Source organism: Aplysia californica, unplaced genomic scaffold, assembly GCF_000002075.1.
Source record: "Aplysia californica isolate F4 #8 unplaced genomic scaffold, AplCal3.0 scaffold00188, whole genome shotgun sequence".
Classification (NCBI taxonomy): Eukaryota; Metazoa; Mollusca; class Gastropoda; order Aplysiida; family Aplysiidae; genus Aplysia; species Aplysia californica.
Window position 1 is genome coordinate 173,764 of NW_004797458.1, and position 19,355 is coordinate 193,118.

General features: G+C 39.4%; 1 protein-coding gene across 1 annotated transcript in view; it reads right to left on the reverse strand.

Moving 5' to 3' along the window:
* Positions 1 to 19,355, reverse strand: part of LOC101862350 (DNA topoisomerase 3-alpha) — a 37,027-nt gene that overhangs the window by 11,181 nt on the left and 6,491 nt on the right. Inside the window, exons 7-24 of the mRNA XM_005098624.3 lie at positions 18,803 to 18,894; positions 18,056 to 18,226; positions 16,491 to 16,536; positions 15,574 to 15,628; positions 14,476 to 14,550; positions 13,743 to 13,923; positions 12,510 to 12,616; positions 10,984 to 11,094; positions 10,464 to 10,538; positions 10,067 to 10,117; positions 9,253 to 9,331; positions 8,097 to 8,210; positions 6,441 to 6,510; positions 5,062 to 5,090; positions 3,763 to 3,821; positions 2,529 to 2,595; positions 910 to 997; positions 182 to 281 (exon numbers count right to left, since the gene is read on the reverse strand). Of these exons, the coding sequence (XP_005098681.1) occupies positions 182 to 281; positions 910 to 997; positions 2,529 to 2,595; positions 3,763 to 3,821; positions 5,062 to 5,090; positions 6,441 to 6,510; positions 8,097 to 8,210; positions 9,253 to 9,331; positions 10,067 to 10,117; positions 10,464 to 10,538; positions 10,984 to 11,094; positions 12,510 to 12,616; positions 13,743 to 13,923; positions 14,476 to 14,550; positions 15,574 to 15,628; positions 16,491 to 16,536; positions 18,056 to 18,226; positions 18,803 to 18,894 (1,570 nt within the window). The remainder of the gene's footprint in view (positions 1 to 181; positions 282 to 909; positions 998 to 2,528; positions 2,596 to 3,762; positions 3,822 to 5,061; positions 5,091 to 6,440; positions 6,511 to 8,096; positions 8,211 to 9,252; positions 9,332 to 10,066; positions 10,118 to 10,463; positions 10,539 to 10,983; positions 11,095 to 12,509; positions 12,617 to 13,742; positions 13,924 to 14,475; positions 14,551 to 15,573; positions 15,629 to 16,490; positions 16,537 to 18,055; positions 18,227 to 18,802; positions 18,895 to 19,355) is intronic.

The window sequence follows — 19,355 nt, forward strand, 5'->3', positions numbered from 1 at the left end:
TAAAACAAAAGACTCACATTTTGAGACAATGATAGTTATGGTAAAACAAAAGACTCACATTTTGAGACAATGATAGTTATGGTAAAACAAAAGACTCACATTTTGAGACAATGATAGTTATGGTAAAACAAAAGACTCACATTTTGAGACAATGATAGTTATGGTAAAACAAAAGACTCACATTTTGGCAAACCTCGTCTGTTATACTGGCTTGTAGAACCGTCTCTGGCAACCAGATGGACGCCTTGCAGTCAGGATAGCTCGAACATCCAATGTAAAAACTGGACATTTCAGGAAAAAATGGAATAATTTTTTAGGTAAAACAGCTCCATTCTGCTGGGGGGGGGGGGTGTATTCTAACTTGACCACTTTGGGAAAATAAAACATCATGTTTCACTCAAGACAGTGTGTTGATGAGTATGTGTGTGTGTTTGATGTATTTACCATTCCACAGAAAATGTCTTTGTGGAGATGAATAAATAATTATTTAATCTAACACACAACAGGGAAAACCAAATTCCCATACCAACCTTAGTTTTAGTTTTAATAAGCGTTCTAAGGCACTTGCAACACAATAAGGTCATATAAGTGCCGAAGATTAGAGGAGGCAAACCACACCAGAGCTCCCGCCAACTACCCACATCTACTTTGAGCATATCAAACGTCATGTTTCAGTCAAGAGAGTGTGGTGACGAGTACATGGGCGTGCGATGTTTTTGCCATTCCACAGAAAATGTCTTTGTGGAGATCAATAAACAATCATCTTATCTTATATATACAAGATGGAAAAACATGACAAAAAGAAATTCACAACGACACACTACAAACATATGACACGTAATATTTTCATAAGAAAATTACGACTATGCAGTCCGAAGTATTAATATTTTCACGTTCCACTCCACAAACCTTCTCCCGTCCTTCTTTGTCCGGAGCGTCATGGGCTGACCACAGCGAGGACACTTCATCACAATAGACGGCGCTGCCACCGACATCTCTGGGGAAACATATGTGAAGCGTGCTGACAAAATGAGTTACTTCTCACGATCCAAAAATAGAGATATCGGCTGAAAATCGACACTGGGGGTCAGATTTATAGATTTTCAATTGATGTCCTTTCATTCAAGTTTACTGTGTCTTTTACTATTCCATGCTCGCAAATTGTACAAACTTCACCTATCAAGTTGATGTATCAATTTCCATAAGGCTGAAATCCGAAAAGTAACTCATTTTGTCAGCTCACCTCACATATGTGAAGCGTGCTGACAAAATGAGTTACTTCTCGGATTTAAGCCCTATGAAAATAGATACATTATCATGCTTATAGGTTAAGTTTTCATAATTTATAAGTATGAAATAACAAAAGGCATTTAGTACTCGATGACTATAGCATCAATAGAAAACCTAGAAATGTGTCCCTAGTGTCGATTTTTGGCCAAGATCTGCATTTGTGGATTGTGAAAAGTAACTCATTTTGTCAGCACACCTCACATTTCACACAATAATACAATAATAAATTGCACTCACAATAACAGTTCACAGATATGTCAAACACATGCACAATCAAGAATTACACGCGGCTAGAATATATTCATGCACTTTTTTTTTTAGTAGAGGTTTTACGGCGCTCGCAACTGCATAAAGTCATATGAGCGCCAGAAGATTAGAGGTGTTACAAGAGTGTAACAAACATAAAAAAAGAAAAAGGGGAGATAAGGACGATAGATGTTTCATAGGAAATAAGAAGCAAACCACCCCAGAGCACCCGCCAACCACCCACATATTCATACACTGATTTTAAAAATCTACTGTTACAACAAAACAGGCAGGCCCCTATGTGGACATGAAAATACAAATCAGTACATACATAAATACACATTGGGACAGGATTTTGATCAACATCTCCAAAGGAAAAGGTCTATTGCCATCCACCCTGGTTTTTTACCACTGGCCCGCTGCCACCAACTTCGAAACATCCTCTTATGAAATACACTTCACTCACCCAGCCCTAACGCCGATAATATCAGTATGCGCGCGCAACGCTCCAACCCTAATGCAGACAGTATCGGTGCGGAAAATTTCGCTCTCGTGACCAAAAACACTACTTTTGTGAGAAGACAGTAGCCTAATTGAAAGAGTACCCATTCTTTGTTTGAAACAGACTACGACCAGAAGTGAAAGCCCAAATGTGGAACAAAGAAAGCTATATCCGTGAATCATGTGAGGGGGTGCAAAGTTTGAACGCACTTCCTTTCTTCACTTTTTGACTCTGTATATATAGATCTAGACCTTTTTCCACGGAGTATTGCATACAAACTATGACATATTTTGCCTTCAAATTTCCAATACACACAAATAATGGATCGAATAAAACGTGTACCAAATTTGTGTAGAATACGTCAAAATCCTATTTTTTTCAATTTTTCCAAAAGTGGTAAAATCTCTTGGGAGAGTTAACAACCCAGAAGTGTAGGCCTAGGGTTGAGTGAGTTAACAAATAGAACATCAACATTTTGTACGCTACAAACCTTCATAGTCTGGGGCTGTCTGCGCCTCGCCGAGATAGACCGAGAGAGCCTCGTCCAACTTCTGAGCCTGGTGGAAAAATAAGAGAATCGTAAACATTTTGACAAAGGAAGACTTGACACACTTGTCCCACCATATAAGACACTTCATAAACAAAAACCTGCAGGAATTTTCAAGCAGCATCTAACAAAAACATAAACACATAGCTGCCGACTTTTCAACACCAAAAACAGAGCATCAATGGGCATGTTCTTAGTTTTAGTAAGAGTTTTACGGCACTTGCAACACAATAAGGTCATATAAGTGCCGAAGATTAGAGGTGTTACAAGAGAGTAACAAACACAAAATAGAAGAAGGAGGAGAGATCAGGACGATAGACGTTTGATAGGAAAGAAGAAGCAAACCACACCAGAGCACCTGCCAACCACCCACATGGACATGTTCAGAATGCAGGGATGTTGCTTCCTGACACAATGAACAATGGACATTAACTCTTTTTATGGGGCTACGAGTATACTCGTAACTAGGACCAGTCCGGGCTACGAGTATTCTCGAAACAGCGATACGGTCACGTCAAAGAAGCTAGTTCTGCTTGTAAATACCAAAATACGCAAATACGGCGAAGCTAGCTTTGTCTGAATATTTTAATTTTCCAATGAACAGTAGTATCTTTGTTTTTGATGGGTGTAGAAGCTTGAAAGATGTCTTGAAAACGCACATTCACGACCGACGAAGTACTTTTTGAAGTGGCGCTGGGTTGTGAGGGGGAATGATACTAATTTGATGAAAGTGACTTTGAAATAAGTGCCGAAAATTCCGTTGTGGATGATTAGAAACAGGACTTAGACTTATCTAATAGCGATTCAGATCATGGTGGAGGGCTCAGTACTGGAATTCGTGCTCGATGGGTAGGGCTAGATCTAGATCTATAAAATCCAATGGGACGTCGTGGGCGCGGCAATCAGGGTCAAGTTCGAGGGTGGAATACACCTCAAAATCTACATTGTGCTATTGGTGTATTTCCTAACCACATACATTTACAAAAACTACCTTGAATTTCTAACATAACTGCCGAATTTCCTCAAAATCTGAGAGTAAACGTAAGAAATCTAGCACTTTGAACTATATGCACCGACTTCTGACTCATACGGCGCGGCGGCCCCAGGACTGGTACAGAGTCCGTGGGGGTACGGCTAGGATAAAAAGAGTTAAAAAAGAGAAGCGTGGACGACTAACCTGTCTGCAAGCCTCGACAAACACCTCCTTGTACTTCTGTACCTGAACCTGCAGCACCTCTGAGGACAAACCAATTTTTAAAAATGTAAATAGTTTTTATAGTTTTAGTGTTTTACTTGCAACACAATAAGGTCATATGTTGTTGTTGTTGTTGTTATCGATCCAGCAACAGCTGGGCTCTCGCCCTTCTGTCCAATGCCATGTAGTGATAAGTGCAAGTCTGCTGCAGTTGCTGTAATGTTCCATAGAGTGTGAATAAGGTCATATAAGTGCCAAAGATTAGACTTAGAGGTGTTACAAGAGAGGAACAAACACAGTTAATCTTAGTAAGAGTTTAACCGCACTTTCAACACATTAAGGTCGTATAAGTGCGGAAGAATAGATGTGTTACAGGAGAGTAACAAACACAAAAAAGAAAGAGCAGCGATTAGCACGATAGATGTCTGATAGAAAGAAGAAGCAAACCACACCAGAGCACCCACCAACCACCCACAAAAAAATATGTTTTGTACAAGTCTCAATTCCATCCTACTGTTTAAATTCATCTAAAAAAAAAAACCAATTAGCTGAAAACATAAATGTGTCAAGGCATGGTGGAGTCAGGCCCTTGTGTGAAAGCTGTGACATATTTTGAGCCTTTCATCAATTTTTCAATAAAATTTGCATGAAAATGTGTTTTTATGTATGGACATAAAAGAAGTTAAGCCAAAAATTAAAAATTTGTTCAAAATTTCCAAGCTGCCCTATGAAGACAAACAAAATTTTTTGGACTATTTTGACCCGAGAGTATACACACGAAAGCCACTAGACTTTTGTTAAAATAACAGAATTTTTTTTTCGAGACTAGATTTAGCAAGCAACGAAGCAATAAATGTGACAAAACAACATCATATCAGTTCAACAATAAGAACGGCAATGCCCCAAATAAGGAAAAAAAACCCCGGAAATAACAGAAAAACGGCATCCCTGATAACTAGCCCAGTCACAACAACAACGAGCATCTCACACAGACAAGCTGTATAGGACTGGCGGTAATAAGCTACAAACAAATAACACTGTACGATCAATTACTAATGTAAAAAAAATAAAAGGATTAATTCCAAACGCAAAAGAGTAAAAAATAAACTGCGCTCAGTATTTGCCATCTCATTCAGGAACACTTTTTCAAATTCATACCAGACCATCAATGATTTATTTACAGAGGCACCAAATTCAAATTCATACCATGTAGAGATAAAACAACACTCATCTACAATGATTTTCTCCACAATTATCAAATAAACAAAAGTTTGCACATACCATCTTTAAACTTGCGACCATCACAAATTCTGAAAGAAAACCAGGAAAAACAGCGTTAAAATAAGACGATAATGTTGCTTACAAAAAGATTTTTCCCTGAGACTTCAAAACGAAAATGGTGAAATGGTATAGGTTTAATGCCCCTATCAACACTATTACGTTATTTAAGAGGCGGGACCTACGTGTTTAACGTCCATCTCCGAAAGGACCGAGACAAATAAGAAATTCGTGTAAAGTGCCTTCCCCTAGAACACAACGTCGGACCGAACTGAGGCTCGAACCCCCCAAACCCGCAATCTCACAATTATGGGCCCGGTAGTCTTACCACTAGGCCACCGACGCCACAGACTTCAAAGCCAATGTACATTTGAGTCTAAAGAGAAAAAGTGCTCAACCATGTGTGGTAGGTGGACACATTTCTTGGTAAATACCAAAACAGACCGACCCGATAAGTTCAAAGTCATTTTTCATCATCATCAAAATCACTCATGCAGCCATTTTTATTATTATCATCACCGAAAGGGTATAAGATATCACTGTGAAGTTGTCAGTACTATTCTGATAAACTATCCCGAACCTCTCCTTCGCTGAAGAATTTTGGACTGTCTTCGAGAACGTGAATCAAAACTATAAAAAGTAACAACTAACAGTCTACTAACCTTATCATAACCTTATTGCTACCTTAGAATCACAAAGTTCTATTAGACATTTTTGGCCGTTTTGAGATACAAAATCATGATCTATAAAACCAAATGTTATATCTGGTCTGTCAAAATTGTAAGATCATTCGGAGTCGCTATCAAGACATTCAGAGAATTGCATTAGAAAAAGTTTAACATGTGAAACTCAAAATTGTTCACGTGAAATTTCTCAAAACTAGGTACTGAGCAGACAGAACTTTGTAATTCTGGGGTAGAGTTCATCAATGATCAATGATTTATTTATAGAGGCACCAGCCATCCATGTCCAGGTGCTGTTTTAGCGAGTTATGTTGGCAAAAGTTAACACATCAGATGCACAATGTTATTTTTCAGATGGCCTCGTTTTGATACGATTGTGCAGGGGGAGAAAAGAAGACATAAGAAACCTACTCGTAAAGTGAGTAGACAAATGAAGTCCTAACAGGAAAGTATCAATATCTGCCATCCTGTCAGTATTGTATGAAAGACAAGTTAAGGTCAGTTTTGGCTTTAGTAAGAGTTTTACGGCACTTGCAACACGATAAAGTCATATAAGTGTCGAAGATTAGGGGTGTTACAAGAGAGTAACAAACATAAAAAAGAAGGAGGAGAGATCAGGACGATAGATGTTTGATAGGAAAGAAGGAGCAAACCACCCACAAGTTAAGTTCAAATGCAAGGTTTGAACTCAAGTCTTACAGTTTGAGGTCAGCTTCCAGCTCAGCGCGGAGATTTGGCTTGGACATCTCGTAGCCCATGTTGTCGTAGCCTGAAGAAGTTCAGGACAAGGTTCAGGATTAACACTTTGCCATCACAAGGCTTATATAGTAAAAACCTTTGCCATCAAAGGCAGAGGCATTTTGGGGAAAATCTAAAGAAACTGGGTGGTAAACTTCGCCGATCAGCGAGATGTGACGGCAAAGTATTAACTACTCCATGTGGCCACTTCTGCTGGAAAACTAGAAACCAATGTGGTTAGTTTTAGTTTAGTTTTAACAAAACTAGAAACCAATGTGCTTAGTTTTAGTTTGAATTCAAACAAGAGTTCTATGGCACTTGCAACGTAATTAAGTCATATAAGTGCAGATAACTAGAGGTGTTACTAGAAGTAGCATGCAAAGAAAAGAATGTAGGACAGATAAAGGTGATAGACTTTTGATAGGAAAGAAGAAGCAAACCACACAAGCACACCCACAACCTATCTGATTTCTTAGACATTGACAGACACCATTTCTGAGAAACATTTTCTCATTTTTAGTTTTAGTAAGAGTTTTACTTCACTTGCAACACAATAAGCTCATATGTGGGTGGTTGGCGGGTGCTCTGGTATGGTTTGCTCCTTCTTTCCTATCAAACATCTATCGTCCTTATCTCCCCTCCTTCTTTTTTATGTTTGTTACTCTCTTGTAACACCTCTAATCTTCTGGCGCTCATATGACCTTATGCAGTTGCGAGCGCTGTAAAACCTCTACTAAAACTAAAACTAAACTAAGAGGTGTAACAAGAGAGTAACAAACACAAAAAGGAGGGAGAGTAGACAAGGACGAAAGATGATTGATAGGAAAGATGGAGCAAATCACACCAGAGCACCCGTCAACCACCCGCAACGTTTTCTTCATGTCAAATAACATTAGCACACAAGAAGAAATGAAGAGCAAAACAGAAAAATACTGGTACTTCAAGTCTTCCCATTTCAAAACAAAAACCACAGCTTCCTCCAAAATATGTCTGGAATATTATTTTATTTTGAAAAAAAATGGATCCACTATCTTCTACCAGTCTCAATCCCAGACCAGACAACTTTTCAAAGATTGAAATCAGGAAAATTACCACTTGATCACATCTGCGAGTCTAACATTGTCAAGCTTCAACTTGTTCCCAGATTGATGTTGAAAAATCCCGCAAAACATTTGAGGAGGATATAGCTATAGCCATGTGTATCATTTGGCTGATTATGTCTAAAAAGGCAAATTGTTCAGCAGTACAAGAAAAGATAATACTTTATTATCCCAGAGGGGAATTTTTCTTGGCTATACAGGACTGTAAAAACACATGCAGATATACATAGAAAATTTAAATTATATATCATATAGAAACAAGAAGGACAAAGAGGCAGACTCCACACCTAGAAAAAACCACTGCTATCGTTCAAAAAGCACAACATCCAGGAAATACCTTTCCTGACTTCATTCGTTCCCAGCAGAATTCGCAAATTTGGGAAAGAAAATAACCTTTTCTCTATGGCTGAATTAATAGGGAAAATGATATTATCAGGATCTCGGCAAATGCAGTCTGAATTTGCTAATTTCCCAATAAAATCGTGAAAGTTGGCAGGTTTGCTAACAGATCAGTTACCTTCCACCAGGCCCATTCCCAGCTCTCCTGGGACAAACTTCCCATCAGGCCGCAGTCCGACGTACATGCGAGACTTCACTGTCTCAATGTGATCCGCGTGGGTCGCATCGGTGCCTGAGGAAGGTCAAGGCCAAAGTTGTAGAAGTTTTTTAGTTTAGTTTTAGTAAGGTTTTACGGTGCTCGCAACTGCATAGGGTCATATGAGCACCAAGGGGAGGATCAACAGAGAAGTCCAAACGGGGAATCAGACTTACTCTGCTCACTTCTCTAGCATCAACAGCACAAAATCTGCTTTGACTATCAAAGCATCCCGGAAATAGCGGGTCACAAAAGTGTGACAAACATACAAAAGAAGTAGAGGAAAAATGACGATAGTAAGGATGAGGAAAGAAAAAGCAGCAGTTCTTCCTATGTTGTTCCGGTACAGTACGAGTATGACATGGATAAATCAGCCCATTTACAATTCTACTGTGCATAACAACATGTTAATAATATCCCCTCTTTGGGAATGGCCTAAAGGAAGTTTTTTCCAACAGCAAACCGGGTTTATGACAGACACATTTCAAAATATCAGTAGCTGTACAGTAAACATGAAAAACTTTCCAAGCAGAGTCGAGCAAACTGGCTTTGGTGGTGTGGTTTTTAGGTATTTTGTAGACACACTCAGGAGACCCTAGTTCAATTCTTGTGAGGAGAATACTTTAATACAGTATCTCTGTCTTTCTGCTGGGATGTTGTATCCCTCTCAGCCAGGTGTTAGCCCTTACAGGAAGAGTCGGAAGCCCGCCTCCTAAATGATCTTAACTGTGTCAATGTGGGGGCATAAAACACTTACATTATACATTTTTTAACATTTGAAACTTTAGGTAAGTAAGAGTTTTACTACGCTCACAACTGCATTCAGTCATATGAGTGTGAGAAACACAGATGGAAATAAAAACTCCCCCCCCCCCACGAAAAAAAAACGAGGATGCAACATCATCATCAATGCCTTTCACCCCTGGCAGGGTATAGGCCACATACAAGCTCCTTCCATTTATCTCTGTCCTGAGCCATCCTTCCAAGCTCGTTCCAAGTGAGGATGCAACAAGCCAAGTGTTGTTTCTCTACTCCCCACCACCAACGCCAGAGACAAGACTCAGCGCGGCCCACTCACCTATGCCGTGTTTCTCCATGAGGGCAATCAAGTCTGCCTCCGACAGAAGAGGCGGGGCGCTCGTCTCTCCGGCCACGATCTGGGGAGGACAGTGGGGGAAACAAAACTATAAAAAAACATAGTCTGGTTCAGCTAGCTGAAAGAACGCATTATATAAGTGAGTCAGTCAGAGTAAAAGAAAAAGTGTTTACATGATAACAATTGTCATTCACTGTTAAGAAACAGCAGGACCAAGAGACTGAAACAATAGAAGGATACTAAAAAAATAGTCTCATGGAAGCACATCTCCATAATACAGGTCATTTAGAGAAGGGAACCAGGAAGACAGACAGAATAACAGATGGATAGACAGACAGACAAACAGACAAGTGGCCTATCCTAACCATCTGCACTACACTTGAAAACATTCATATCTACTTACATAAGAATAAGATAAAGAAAGAAGATGAAAATTAAGTAGACATAACATCAATCTTTTGAAAACCCAATATTTCAGCTCATAAATTCTTTCCCATTAAATAATTTGCATCAATCTTTCAAGTGCGAGTGCGAGTGTGTGTGTGTGTGTGTGTGTGTGTGTGTGTGTGTGTGTGTGTGTGTGTGTGTGCGTGTGCGTGCGCGTGTGTGTACTTTTTGAAAGACCAAATCAATGGGCTTGGATCTGAACAATAAAGATATATCTTATCTTATCTTATCCAACCAGACAGAAATAAGAACAAAAAAGATAAGTTAAGACAACTGCCGTTCTAAGAAAACAGGAGCTACCCTGGTACAACCACTTAACAGGGATAGGCTACAAGTGGGCTCCTCTTACCTCAATTGCATTTGGCTCGAACTGGTCTCCTTGACTGTACAGAGGAATTTCCTAGATTTCAGGCGAGAAAAAAAAAATGACACCAGGTTACTTCATCTTTCAATCACATACATACCTTAAAGAAAGAACACGGGCGATCATATACCTGCCAAACTAAGTCAAACACTTGGTCTCAAATTGTTATGTCCTTCACAAAAATAATTACAAACGGTGGTACTATAGTATGTAGAAAGAACGCTACACAAAACTTTTATGCCACTAGCGACCTCCAATTCCATTTGATCTCCCGATTTTAACAGTCAAAATCCATTAAATCCAATCCAACCTATGTTGTCGGAAAACAGTCAGAATACAGGAATTTACAAACATTAAATACAAATCATAGTCCGGTACTCACTTTTGCGTTCCACTTTTCATATATGTAGACGTCCAAATAGTTTCGGGCCAGGATCATCAAACCTTGAGCATGAAACTGAAAGTTGAGAGGACAGAAAAAAAAGCTATACTTTAACCCCTTCAAAGCCACATATTTTGACACACTAGTACATGTTGTATCAAAAGGGTTAAATATATATATGAAACTTTGACAAAGCCTAGACATCCCCACTGACAAATAACCAAAATGAACCAATATTTTCCCCATTTACAATCTATCATTCTTCGATATTCAAATATAACATCATCTGTAATGCCACAAACCAACAATAGATTCACACTTGGTCCAATGTTTGAGTAAATCACACACATCATCAACCCAACATCAGATACTCAGTTCTTCAAAAATAGAAAACTTGCAAGTTTGCTTTGAAATACAATACCTTGAATGAGGTGTGAATCTTTTCAGTTACAAAATAATAATAATAGTTTATTCGTCTGTTCTCCAATTACGTCTACATAAACCAAACAAATCCACTCACCCTCTCTTGAGCGATGTCGATCTCCACAACCGTCTCGTGACCTTGAGCATCCTGGGACACACAGGCCAAGAAATGACGCACGATGAACTCATAGATCTTTTGCTCGTTGCCCTGTCACACAAAGATTAGGGGAAGTTTTAGTAGAGGTTTTACGGTGCTCGCAACTGCATTAAGTCATATGAGCGCCAAGGGGTGGATGTCAACAGAGAAGTCCTTACAGGGAATCAAACTTACTCTGCTCCCCTCTCTAGCTTCAACAGCACAAAGTCTGCTTCGACTATCAAGGCGCCTCGGAAATAGCGGATCACAAGAGTGTGACAAACATACAAAAGAAGTAGAGGAAAAATTACCATAGTAAGTATGAGGTATGAAAAAGTAGCAGTTCCCCCTACGTTGTTCCAGCACAGTATGAGCATGACATTGATAAATCAGCCCATTTACAATTCTACTGTGTATAAGAACATGTCAATGTCCCCCCCTTTGAGAACGGTCTAAAGACACTTCTGTCACAGTGGCACCGCCCCGAAAGGGTAGTACAAGGATTAGGAACAAAACGAGCGGTTAAATACATAGAAACTGTAACCGACAACACACACAGCCTCAATAGAAAAAGTGAAATTATGATTGAAATTATCCAAGATGGTTTCTCATTGCCAAGGACAAAAGTGGTTGTCTTGTCTTATAGGGTGGATGTCTTTGATAGTGCCATTATTATATACATAAAAAAAGCAAAGGGGGAAAGTAGAAAGTGGTCATTTGTCCAGGAAATGGTCTTACACAGGTGGCCGATAGAGCAGATTCTACCGTACCTACACTGTGATGAGTTGATGTAAAAAAAAAAAGCAAACTGAAAACTGCTACACGCCATGATTAAAACAATCATATAATGCCAGATCTGAAACAGTCATATGAGATCATGGTTCATTTCTTTTCTTGAATGCTCTCAGATTCTCCTCTGGCCGTGGAATCAATCAAAGAATAAATTATCTAAAGTCAGCATAATTCCAGGGTTTTTCTTAAAGTTTGTATATTCTTGCTCATGTTATCTCTTTAAACTCCACCAGACGTTGGGAGCGTCAGGCGGAAATAGTTCTGTTCCCCATCAGAGGCTGGGAGAGTCCAGTACTAGTGACAACTGTTTTTTCTCATTTAGCGCTAGTTTCTTCTTGTGTTTCAGAACTATTCCCAAAGCAAGCTTTTTTAGTAACGACTAAGCCTTTGTTTCCGCCATTTAGAAGTTGGAGGCAAGTTTTTGGGGTTATAATGAGACATGGTGCACCAGGTTTAGGTGACTGTAGAAAAAATTCGGGGAAACGGTGGAAAAACTCGGGGTTTAACAATTTGCAGTCACACAGCCAGCAGCACAAAATACCCCATCTGGTCACCCAGCCAGGAGAGTGACTGCAACAGACTTCTCGGGCCTGGTGCAGAGCTGTGCCAGATGACGGGAACGGAGAATTTTCACCGTCACATTATTGCAGCAAGTGACGAAAAAGAGTTAATTAAAGAGTGAATGAACAACTGACCTGCAAAGAAGCAGTATACTTGAGAGGGTGAATGGGAGGATGGGCGTTGTCCGTCTTTGATCCATTGCGGGGATGTGGGCCATTTTCTAAAACTTGTTGAGCGAATTCTGAAAATGCACACAAGCAATTCATGCAGCTTCAATTCCATAAGTTTAACAATTTTTACAAAAGAGAGATAAATGTATATTAAGGAGCAAGAAAACTGTCAGAAGGAAAGGCATGAGGCATTAACAGATTCTTGACCAGAAAAGAAACAAACCGATATAGCCAGGTGAAGTGAAATCAGAGCCCATATGCTATGGTTGCATAAAACTGAACACAACTCACAAAAAAAACGCTCCTTGGAAGCAGCTAAAAGACGAAATAACATTACTAATAAAAAAAATGATAAATAGCATTTATAAAGTTCATATCCAACTCAGCAGCAAGCTCTCTGCAAAACGAAGAGAAAGGGAACTTAGGTTGCAATGCCGATGTGCTCACTTTCTTCCTTCATTTAAAAAGAATCTAGTGCTCAATATGAAATGAGTCAATGTTAAGTTTTGGTAAGTGTTTTACTGCACTTGCAACACAATAAGGTCATATAAGTGCTCAAGATCAGAGATGTTATAAGAGAGCAACAAACACAAAAAAGAAGGAGGAGAGATAAGGACGATAGATGTTTGACAGGAATGAAGAAGCAAACCACACCAGAGCACCCACCAACTACCTAAAATGGGTCAATAACACATCTCAGGAAGTGAGTCATTATCACAAGACGAACAACGTAGCCAGTTTCAGAACACAAGACTTTGTAGTGGCCGAAGACTCTATCTAACTACTTCATTTCAAAAGCCCTGCCAAATCAACAAAACAGCAAATTTAAATTTCTAAATTTTAAGCTAAGTACATCTGAACAGTTTTATTAGTTTTAGTAAGAGTTTTACGGCACTTACAACACAATAAGGTCATATAAGTGCCGAAGATTAGAGGTGTTACAAGTGAGTAACAAACACAAAAAAGAAGGAGTAGAGATCAGGACGATAGATGTTCCCTAAGAAAGAAGGAGCAAACCACACCAGAGCACCCACCAACCACCCACACATCTAAACAGCTGGCCCACAAAATTTCCAGATATGAAAACACACAACACTTTTTGCCATATGACTGAAATTATCTACGATGGCTTCCTATTGTGGAGAGGAAAAGTGGTTGTCTTGTCTTAAACACGTGGGTGTCTTGAATTATCCATACCTCCCCAGTTGGGATCCCGCGTCTGCTCCTGCACCAAGCTGACCAGGTCCATCTCCTTGGGGAACATGTTGGTCTCCGTGCGCGGGTAACTGATCAAGCCTTGTGTGTACAGCTTCTCCGCTATCTTCATCGTCTCCTTGGCATTCACCTTCAGCTTACGAGAAGCAATTTTTTCCAGCTCCTGATGTTCAAAAAGAATAGGTAGCACAGCATTAAACAAATTTTTCTTTTAAATATAAGAATAAAAAAGCAAATGTGTGAACTGAGTACACATTAAAATCCAGACCTTTTTGGACCTTGTGGAATGGACGCACAAGAACTCAAATTCACAAATCTTATTATCTAATACATTTTGGATCAAGACTTAGACTATATTTTTATGAAGTGCAATATGACAGGCACAAAGAGATTGAAAGATAAATAAATGTCAGGAACACACAACAGACATAAAAACAATGACCCACACTTCCTGTACAGTCTGGACAATTTTAGAAATCTGGACTTCAGATTGCTGAAATGTGCAGTAGCAAGATGCAGAGGAAGGTGAGGAGGAGGAACCGGAGTCTGAGGAGGAGGAACAGACAAAGGAGAGGGAGCGAGAGGTAGAGGAGGAGCAAGATGCAGAGGAAGAAGAGGAGGAGGAACGCGAGTCACAGGAGAAGGAGCAATGGAAAAAGGAGAGGGAGCAAGGAGGAGGAGGAGATGGAGGAGGAAAAAAAACAAGCTCACTCACCACAGTGTCCAAAGCAGCCGGCCTCCACTTGCTTTTGCTCTTGCTCCTCACGTCCACCACTGTGGCCACTGGGCTCTGAGAGGGGGGGGGGGGGGACACAAACACTTCTACATGTAGATATATATCTATGTATTTATGTTGTTATCAACAAGGAAACATTCATTTAGTTTTTTAAAAAGAATGTTCTTTATCAATTCTTTTCTTTATTGTTTTTACAACCCCTATCAACACAATTGAAATCATTGGGATTATTTGTCAATCAGGACCAACCGCGGTTGAGATGGATACAATATACCAGCAGAAAAATAGATACACGATAAAAATTCTCCTCACTTTTCAAACCAAAATTGTGCCAGGGTCTTCTGCGTGCAACAGCAAAACACCTAACTGCAATAGGACATAAGCTGGTTTGTTTCAGAAGGACAGAAGCTTGTCAACATATTTTCTAATTCTGTTAACATAATCTGAAGACATTTCCCAGATGACAAATTCTTATACAACATAACTGTTTGTCGTCTCAATCAGACAAGCAGAAAACTGCACGGAGAGAAAATTTCAGTTTCAGTAGGAGTCTTACGGCACTTACAACACAAACAGGTCGTAGAAGTGGCAAAGATTAGAGGTGTTACCACCAAGTGACCCCTCATAAAGAAAAGCAGGAGAGATAGGGACGATAGATGTTTGATGAGACACAAAGAGCAAACTACACCTCACTATCAAACGTCCTTTTGTCCTTATCTCGCCTCCTACTTTTCTTTGTGACACATTTAACATTCAGCGCTTTTACGACCTATTTGTGTTGCAAATGCTGTAAAACTTCCAAGTGGGTGATTGGTGGGTGCTCTGATGTGGTTTGCTTCTTCTTTCCTATGAAACATCTATCGTCCTTATCTCCCCTTTTTCTTTTTTATGTTTGTTACTCGCTTGTAACACCTCTAATCTTCTGGCGCTCATATGACCTTATGCAGTTGCGAGTGCCGTAAAAACCTTTACTAAAACTTTAAAAAACTCTAACGAAAACTCAAGTTACTCCACCCAAAAAGGTAAATGTTGATTTCAAGTCCACCCGGTGTAACCCCAAGGACGAACCAAACTTACCTCAGTGCATTGGTCAAATAGAACTTGACACGCAAGATAATCAAAAAGACGATTTCTGTGAATGTAAAGAAAAAAATTTGAAATGTTCTGGTTTCAAAATCATACTGCATTGCCCCAAAAATATTTTAACCCTATCCATACACCTGGGGTCATTTTGTACCCCAGGGGTTGTATTCTTCACATTTTAGAATACTTCTAGTGTGAAAATCTCTTTGAAACTTTCAGCACTTCTCAAAAAATCATTTTGACAGACTGCTATGCAAAGCGTACGGATCGGATTAATGAGTAAATTTCCTCTTTGGAAAGTGGGAGCACAGAGTTCCCCACGTTGTATGGATACGATAGTAAAACACGACGTACGGATAGGGTTAAAGAAGCTAAAAGGCAAAATACTGTCGTGAGCATTGAATAATGGAAAGACCTTATCAAAATTAAAACAACAGTTTTAAGAACATAATTTTGTAATATTTATTTACCAATAAAGATAATAATAATAAATAATAATAATAACTGCATTCATATTGCGCATGTCTCTGTTCTACAGCACATTCAGTGCTAGCACCATTTCATAGTCTTGAAGAATACCCAACCAGCTGATGACTGGCACGATCAGCAAGCCAACCCTAACCTTTTATGGATCCTGGAGAGGATTAATTATATAATTAGGGAGCAAAAAAATTAGAAGCTTCGATATTTGAGACTTGCAGCTATGAAATCTGCACAAAGTTCCCTCCAATTGCCTGCTCTGTGAGGAAAATATGAACAAAAATACCTGTCTGCCATAAATTGTGTTGATGAGATGGGGCAGAAAAAAACAACCTAAATTCTTTCTTTTTTTTTGGTAAGGGCAAACTTGGGATCCTGTTAGAAATGAAATCAAACAGGCCACACTGATGAAATCTCGACTACTGTCTTACCTTTTCCAGCTGAAGTCCGCCTTGACACCATCGTGGGTGTGTGTCACTGAAGAGAAAAAACAGCACAGCAGATTTTGCTATATCAACGAGAGGCGTTGGAACATTGGACAGTTTCACTATACATCGGTCCCCGTGATTTCAGATCTAACCACCCCCCCCCTTACTTTCCCCAACCACCATATAATCTGACATTAAAAAATTGTAAGCATATCTTTACAGATTCCATCTTACACAACTGAGGCAGATGTCAGAGAGTAGTTTTTTAAATTTAGTAAGAGTTTTACAGCGCTCGCAGAATTATAAGGTCATATAAGTGCCGAAGATTAGAGGCGTTACAAAAGAGTAACAAACACAAAAAAGGAGAGATCAGGACAACAGACGTTTGACAAGACAAACGGAGTACACCGGTGCACTCGTCAACCACCCAAGGAAAATCACAGGGACCAATGTATTACAAGGCTAGTATACTCATCAGCAACTCTCATACTCAGTGCAAACTGAAGTAATTCCTTCACCACATGCGACGGGTATTTATACATGGCTAAATTCTTTCTTTCTATTCCTACTTGTCCTAGCTCTTCCTCTTTTAAAACTCTTAAAAAGTTAAACAAAACGAAAAATAAACATTATTGTGGGAAAAAAGCAAAATGCATAGTAAAAAGATATGATGATCAAATAAATCACTAATTAGAGACAAATACAAAAACGAAAAACTAAAGTACCCGGACAAAAATTAAAGAAACAAAAAACAAAAGTTCTTCAGCAGCTGAGAAGCAGACCATTAAGTATAGAAGAACGATATTTCAACCGCTTATCCAATACTGTCAAACCCAAAGACAGTGTTTTGAGACAGACACAGTAAGAGTGACCTCAGCAATAGCCACATCTTGTCAGAAACCTATCAGGATAATAATGACATTGGAATTAAATACATGATCCAAATTTTTCCAAATCAAAAAAAAACCCCCATCGACCCACACCGCGCTGGGCAAGATGGAGGGCAGTGGCCAAGTAGCCCCCTTCTAAACACTTCACACACATTTTTTTTCATTTAATAAATCCATGCTAAGCAGGTAACTATGGTAATAGACACAATTACAATTGACCTATTGGTTTAGTTCTTATCATTATTTGTAAATCCTGTCTTTAAAGTTCATAACTTTCCCTTCTCATTGGCAAGTCTGTGAGGAGCAATACTAGAAACAAAAAATACATATTATTTTCTGACACAAAAACAGACTTCCATACTCATACCCTCAGAAACGTATTACAACGTATTACCTGCGTTTTTTTAACTTTATACTCAGTTGGCAGCCGTGCGACCAGGATACTATTTATACTGTCAGTATGTTAGTGTTTTAGCGCTTATAAATGACTGCTCGCACTGTATGCTCCCCAGGAAGTTGAGTTTGTTTCAGAAAGCTCTCAGGTCGGCTGGGGTAATAGTATAGATTGTGAAGCGCATAGAGCTTGCTGTTGAGCGGGGATTTGCGCTATACAAATGCTATTATTTTTACTGGAACAAAGCAGAAAAAGTCGAGCCGCTCTGCGGCCCCACAAGTCACCTCTGATCTTCCAGAAAGGCTCCGGGATGAAGTTCATGACCTGTTTGTAGCGCTCCACCACAAAGCCCAGAGTGGGGAACTGGCAGCTGCCGTAGCTGATGAGCTGTTCCCCCAAAGCTGCCGGGAATATTTTCTTCAGACGCAATGTCTGAAACCTTGTGAACGCAGCTCCTGGAATTGAAGAGTTATTGAGAGGTTGTTGTTGAGTTCTGTGGCAGTAGTTATACGAAAATCAATAATTATATTAATATTAACAATAATAGTGGAACTTCTATAGCACCTTCCCTTGTGAATCCAAGCTCAAGGCACTTTACAAGGAAAACAATTATCTGAATTCTTAAATACAAATAGTTAAAATTATTCATGTACTTATTAAAATGGACAGGAAAAGAAAAGACTTTCCCCTCCTTCTCTCTCTCAAACACATACACCCAGGAACACATATTCCCACATGCTGACATACAGTCTTCTGTCCATCTTCACTCACAAATAGTCAGTTATTAATACCTGATGTAATCTATATATTCTATTCTGGTGGCCCCGACCTTTCAGTCATTTTTGAGAATAAACCACCACTCTTCAGACCTAACAATTTTAATGAAGGTAGCCTGATATCTGCCACACACAAACACACAGCAGTGCAGCCAGGCCACTTTTGAGACACCCTGTCCAACTGGCAGCACCTGGCTCACGTGACACTTGTCCAAAATGATTACTGAAGAAATACATTTTTAAAACTCCACCAACCTATTCTGAGATCCAGCTCTTGCCGGACGTTAACAGCGTCGTTGATTCGTGGGTCAGGGGGACCGAGGTTGTTGATCGCCCGAGACACGGCACTGAGAAGTCAAAACAACAACAGAATAAATCCCAGTAGTTATCATTACTTCACTACACTGCCGTAAGCTGACAAAACGCTGCTTTTTTTCATTTAGGCGACAAATCAGGGATTTTCTTTTCTTTTGGTTTACCACAGTTTCCAGCTAAACTGTCTTCAATTTCAGCCAACTCCACTGTGCACGCACCTGATAAAGGATCTACAAGAAAGGCACTTTTTTTCACCAAAACCAAAAACCACTAGACAGAAGAATCGAGTCAGAATAATCTGAATACTTTAAGGGAAAGACTGCATATTCTAAGATTTGAAATTTAAAAACCTTTTCATCGCTACTAGCCCCTCCAAATCACATGGAAAACACAAAGTAAACATCTTTCTGCTTTATACTCTGATGAAGTCTCAGTGTCATTGGTCCACTTCTTGAGACTTTTCAAAAATTCTGTGCAACTCATTTAGAGGGGG